This window comes from Xyrauchen texanus, chromosome 43 (genome assembly GCF_025860055.1).
Source record: "Xyrauchen texanus isolate HMW12.3.18 chromosome 43, RBS_HiC_50CHRs, whole genome shotgun sequence".
Taxonomy (NCBI): Eukaryota; Metazoa; Chordata; class Actinopteri; order Cypriniformes; family Catostomidae; genus Xyrauchen; species Xyrauchen texanus.
In genome coordinates this window covers 27,200,623-27,206,874 of record NC_068318.1, presented here as the reverse complement: position 1 = coordinate 27,206,874, position 6,252 = coordinate 27,200,623, and the positions used below count along the sequence as shown (strand labels likewise).

General features: G+C 35.7%; 1 protein-coding gene across 1 annotated transcript; it reads right to left on the bottom strand.

Annotated features, from left to right (window-relative positions):
• Nucleotides 1–910: 910 nt before the first annotated feature.
• Nucleotides 911–5,163, bottom strand: LOC127635654 (GTPase IMAP family member 8-like). Its single transcript, XM_052115840.1, has 5 exons — nucleotides 4,990–5,163; nucleotides 4,783–4,859; nucleotides 2,094–2,670; nucleotides 1,957–2,018; nucleotides 911–1,819 (listed from the first exon to the last, which is right to left on the bottom strand). The coding sequence occupies exons 1-5, from the start codon at nucleotides 5,097–5,099 to the stop codon at nucleotides 1,170–1,172; spliced, it is 1,476 nt and encodes a 491-aa protein (XP_051971800.1). The 5' UTR covers nucleotides 5,100–5,163; the 3' UTR covers nucleotides 911–1,169.
• Nucleotides 5,164–6,252: the final 1,089 nt, after the last annotated feature.

Here is a 6,252-nt window from a genome sequence, read left to right as displayed (position 1 = left end):
CTTAGATAATACAAATATATATTGTTAAATTCATTATGATAGCTGGCAAAGAAAAAAAAAAAAATTAAGAAATAAAGAAAAAATTGTTTATTTCATTTACACTGTTAAACATTCTAGATTAATCACCATTAGACCTTACAATTTATCTGAAATAATTTTACAAACTTGAGCTTTACATGTAGGGTACAATGGGGAAAAATTCTCGTGAAAAAAATACATTTGACATTTAAAAAAAATATTACAAATAAATAAATTAATCAAAATCCAATTTACACCTGATTTTCACCATACACTGCAAAATATTACTGATCCATGTGATAACTTCATGTAATATCTAAAGTTTGTTTTTGAGGTAATTTGATCTAACTGTTAATCAAATATTTTACAGACTTTTATTTTTAATTATGCAAATCGATGTAGCTATGAGAGTTATCACATTTAATATGCAAACAAATTTTTACCCCAAATGTGGAGGTCTTATACCCAAAGTGTGGATGCCTTTTACCCCAAATGTGGAGGCCATTTAACCCAGAGTGTGGAGGCCTTTTACCCCAAATGTGGAGGCCATTTAACCCAGAGTGTGGAGGCCTTTTACCCCAATTGCAGAGGCCTTTTACCCCAAGTGTGGTGGCCTTTTACCCTAAGTGTGGATGCCTTTTACCCCAAATGTGGATGATTTTTACCCCAAATGTGGAGGTCTTATACCCAGTATGTGGATGCCTTTTACCCCAAATGTGAAGGCCTTTTACCCCAAATGTGGATGCTTTTTACCCCAAATGTGGAGGTCTTATACCATAAGTGTGGAGGCCTTTTACCCCAAATGTGAGGACTTTTACCCTAAGTGTGGATGCCTTTTACCCCAAATGTGTAGGTCTTATACCCTAAGTGTGGATGCCTTTTACCCCAAATGTGGATCCTTTTACCCCCAAATTCTTTTTAAGAATTAATTTGAATCATAACAACCTTTCATTATTTAGTTTTCTAAACTATTTATGTTGCTCCATCACTATTCAATACAAATATATTTTATTTTTCAATCTTGATACGATTTTGTGACCAGAAAAAAATTTTTTTTCCTTAAGGTGTGCCTTTAGCCCCATTGTAGCCTATCTGGAACAATTACATTTTATAATTAAAATAGATTTTTTTCTAACATACTTTGTCATGGTCTACAAGATTTTGCAGTTTTTTCTGTTGTTTATCTTGTTATGATGGAAAGCTTTTGTTATAGAAATGTCCTTCTGCATGTCCAAAATTAGGGACATAAGTTTTTTCACCTGATGATGGCTTTTGTCGTTGTTGTTAAATGCATGACATTTTGATTTACAGACTTTTATCAGGTCTTGAAGCTCTGGGTTTGTTTTACTGATGTAATCATCTAAAGTCATGTCCTTCAGCTTCTCTTTACAAGTGAAAAGAATCAAAGTGTTCACAAGTACATCCTCACCAAACTCTCTTTTCAAGTGTGGGAGAATATCTCTCTCTCCATCTGTGAATCGGCCGAGCTGCATGACCAGCAAATACACAACAGGCCCTGTCAGAATGAGCTTTTTACACATCTTAATCTGTTCATTCTGGTTTTTAAGGTCTTCGTTAAAGAAATCTGGGGTGTCTATGACTCTTATCTTGATTCCACAAACTGTCTCCTCTGCCATCTGACACACCTCCGTTACTGGCACAGAACTGGCATAAGATTCAAAATGTTGCTTTTTAAGGATGGTGTTTCCTGTGGCACTCTTCCCACTTCCTGTCTGTCCCAGCAGCACAATGCTCATGAAGTCCCTGACAGCCATGGCTACCGGCGGATGCACCTCATTTACTGATGATGTATAAAATGAGTTACAAAATACAGTTCAAGCTTACAGTTTCAGTGCATGGATGACAAACTACAGGACAGACAGTATTAAGCTAAAGGTAAGAGACGTACTCATTAAAAAAAGCTCAAAGGTTTGTTACCTGGTCTGATTTGTGTTGACGTTAGATCCATAAAATCTCTGGGTGGAATATTTTCATATGACCTACAGGGAACGGAGGAGTGATTGATATAGGCATATATTTATATTTGTTAAATCCTAGTGCACAATATTTCCTACCTTTCTTTGCCAGGTTCAAATGCACGATTCTTCTGCATGCTTTCCATATGTCCCATCAGTTGTTTGATCAGCTCTGTATTTTTCATGTCTTTGTTATAATTATAAACTCTGTTTTCGCACACAAACAGAACAGTTTTGTAGTTGTTTCTTTCCTGATGGTCCATTTTACATGAAGACTGATTTTTTTCACTGTCAACCAGCACAATAATTGTGCTTTCCAACATTTTTGGTTTAAACTTCATCTTCAGTTGGGTTAACATCTCCATTTCTTCTGTTGAGAGCTTGCTATCCTGCAGTACCAGAAGGAACACACGTTGACCTGGATACGATGGCTGGATCTCCTCAACAATGTCAGTTTCTTGGTCTGAGCTTGGTCTATGGAATAAGTCTGGAGTGTTAATAATACAGACCTTCTGACCAGCTACGTTTCCCTCAGCCTTCTCACAAATTACATTTTCTGTTTGAAAACGATCGCTCCCAAGAATGGTGTTCCCTATCAGACACTTTTCCTTGCTGTTCTTTCCCAGCAGCACCACTGTGATCATGTAGTCACCTCCAGATGACTGGACGTTCTCCCCTATGAGAATTAAAACAATTCAAATCTTTGAAAACTTTGAGTTCATCAAGCTAAATTTGAGGTAATCAAGAAAGGCAAGTCAAATTTCTTTAGTACATTATTTATGCAGTTAGAAATACAAGTTTCTAGGACTACAACTTTATGAACACTGCAGGAAAGCATTTTCAGCTGAAATGATTAAGTCCATTGAACCAGCAACGTTGTGTTGGCAGCTTAGAACCTTGCTCTTATTTATTTTATTTTTATTTATATATTTAAACAGGAAAAGATTAAAGAAAATCGGGCCTGACTCAGTATAAAACTGATTTTCAGCAGGTTCCTGTTCTGCAGAACATAAATACCTCATACACAAAGAACTCAAAAACAAAACAGTAACAAACACACAAATCAAGAGAAAGCATCAGAGGGAAGCCATGAAGCCATCTCAATGGTCACAAATATACCTATCCATTAGATGGCGAGCAAATGTTATTTTAAATAGTCTTATTGATGTTATTGTTCTGATGTGCTGTGGAGTTTCATTCCAGGCTTTGGTAAGCACATGAAAAAAAGATCTCTGTCCATAGCAGTTCCTAAAAGCCGGTATAGGCAGAAGTCCATTTGAAACAGATCTCGTAGTGCGTTCGAGCCTTGAGCTGAGTTTTGGAACCAACTGTTCATTGTAAATATGCACCAATTTGTCTTAAAATGGTGTAAGAGATGCAGCTACAGGAAAAGCTGCATTTCTGCTGACTAAAGAAGAATTAATTTATTTGTTTGTTTAATTACTCCAACATTCAATTCATTATGTATTACCCTGGAGCAAACACACCTGAGTGTGTGGTTGTTGGAAGACTGTAAGCAACATTTCAAACCCCATTGTCACAGCCAGTGGCGTAGCCAGAAAATGACTTTTGGAGTGGGCTACAGTGAACGGAGATTCAGCACCTTTGCTTTAATTTAGGACCTTTAACTTTCAAGGAGTGGAAATATTTCTTTCATTTATTCCATTAAAAATAACTTACAGCAAGCACTCTTCTGCATTTCTTGACTCGAGTGGCATTCTGACATATTGTCTTTAGTCTATTTTTTAATAATGGATTCATATCTCACAGTGAGTCTGTTATCTCAATTAACATGGTCTGTTTGCCATGCATGCAATGTTATCAACAGAATACCGCGTTGGTGCACTGAGGATGTTTTTAGAGGAGTTAATTGACCACGATGCAGCCAATTACATCATGTTGCCAAATCATTTTTGTTAATTTGTTTTATTTTCTCAGTTCTACAATGACTTTCAAAAATCTGAATTAAAGTTTTTTTGAAGCGTAATTTGAATTCGGGATGGGCCTGGGTTTCAGCCTCATCAAAAATGCTTCAAATAACACAATGGATTACTAAAGGTTGAATAACAAGGTACGTAAGCAGGTATTTACACTTGGTCACTTGCAGATCAGATTTGATCATGAAAAGACCATATGCAAATGTCCTCCAATACGGGGTGGTTTGAGATGCATTCCAGACTCCACACAAACAGGGAAAACAGAAATAACAGAGAATTTGCATTAGAATAATTTAATTAGAATAGTGCTCACATTGCACAATAAATAATAGATGCATGTTGTAGACAGAACTTCTGATGATGACAGATAACTGATGAAACTGAAACTAAACACTGACAATGAGTGCAGTTGACATGCATGATGCATCTTATCTACGAGATACCCAGAGGGAAAAATACCCATGCGCACACACAAATACCTGTGTGAAGGGCAAAGTCACTTGAAATCACATAATAAATCAAATCATTTTCATTCGCTAACCTGCATTAGCATAATCACAGAAGTGAAATCTGTTTTATTTGTATATAAGGCAGGAACTGAAGATCAAATTTATATCCTTTTGGTGGAGACACATTGATGTGGACAAGTGTAAAAAGATTGTGCTTATTCACATAAAGTGGCCAAGTGTAAAAACAAGTTACTTGACTAATTTAGACTGACTTAAACTACAGGTAAGAAAAGAAAAAAAAAATAAACATTTTGATTGGATCAATATTCAATTCAGTCACTGTTTACTCAAAAAATGACTGAATTAAAATTTTGGACTGTCACAAAATTCAGTTGGATATACCTTTGTTTTTCTCTGACGCCTTTGGAACTTCAGTTATTTCCTCCATTGTATCAAAGGTATCAACTTCCTCATATATACTATAGAATAAAATAACATGTTTCAGATTAAATTATAGCTTTTAAAAAAATATATAATATAAAATAAACATTTAAAGCTTGAAACATTTTTGTATTGATTAAACTAAATTAATATATGTGTATGTCTTACTTCTCTTCACCGGATGCTTGATGAGTGACATTGCTCGATTCATGTGCTTGCTTCCGTTGCATTCTTTTCCATTCTTCCATTACCTGTTTAAACAGCTCAGCATCTCTCATATTTTGTTTCTTGTTGTGAACACAAATTCTCTTTCCACACTCATCCAGAACGTTTTTGAAGTTCTCATCAGCTTGATCATATTGCTGTCCAGATCTTTTCTCTTCATTGCTAACAAGCACAACAATTGTGTTTTCTACCATTTGATTTCCAAATCTCTGTTTGAGTTGGGTGAACATCTCCATTTCTTCCTGTGAGAGCTTGTTATCCTGCAGAACCAGGAGGAACACACGTGTTCCTGGGTATGATGGCTTCAGCTCCTCTATTTTATTAACTTCTTGATCTGGGCTTGGTGTTTGGAAAAGGCCTGGAGTGTTAATAATACAGAACATCTGACCAGCTTCTTTTCCCTCAGCCTTCTCAAAAGTGACCTTTTCTGATTGAAAGTGATTGTTCCCGATAAGTGCGTTCCCAATCAGACACTTGTCCTTGCTGTTCTTTCCCAGCAGCACCACAGTGATCATGTTGTGATCTTCACTAAATTGCTCGACAATTGCACTCTTCACTGTATACATAGATGTATGAAAAAAAGAAGAGAGAAATCACAGTGATAATTCAGTCATATGAAAACTGAGCTTTACATTTTGATGGCCGAGGGTTTACGCATAGTTTTTTCATGATGAAAATGCCAAACCACAAATATTTGAGAAAGAATCCCTTCTGTCATTTTGCCATTATTTTTTACAGGATTGCAAAGAAGTGTGTTTATCTGATGATAAAGTTAGCATATTGATACCATTACCATGAGCAACTAATTTTAAATCATAAGAAAAAATGAAAAACAATGAATTAAATGAAAATATAAAAGAAAACCACATTGCACTTACACATGTTGAGTTTCAGATTCACATTTAAAAGAGAAAAATGATGAGCTCAGTAAAAATCAAGCCATGTTTCACACGCACTCTAGACAGGACAGATCTTGAGTAAATGAAAGTAAAAATAAACTTTTCTTGTGAAGAAAAAAAAATGGGCATGGCCACGAACTTGTCTATCACAGGTTAAGTATGTTAGATATCAGCAGTTGTGCCTTTGCTGCAGATTCTCAATACATTTTCAGTGGATTCTCTCCAACATTTTCCATTTTTCTTTTCTTCTCAGAAATGTTTTGTGCACAAAGTAACAAAAATTAGTTTGGCTGATTAGTCTTTTAAA

What these genes read in the sequence shown, in the direction of transcription:
- LOC127635654 (XM_052115840.1), bottom strand. Translation starts at nt 5,099, where the DNA reads ATGAGAGATGCTGAGCTGTTTAAACAGGTAATGGAAGAATGGAAAAGA. An exon ending in CAAGCATCCGGTGAAGAGAA is followed by an intron (nt 4,860 to 4,989) that starts GTAAGACATACA and finishes TTTATTCTATAG; the next exon opens with TATATATGAGGAAGTTGATA. An exon ending in GGCGTCAGAGAAAAACAAAG is followed by an intron (nt 2,671 to 4,782) that starts GTATATCCAACT and finishes TAATTCTCATAG; the next exon opens with GGGAGAACGTCCAGTCATCT.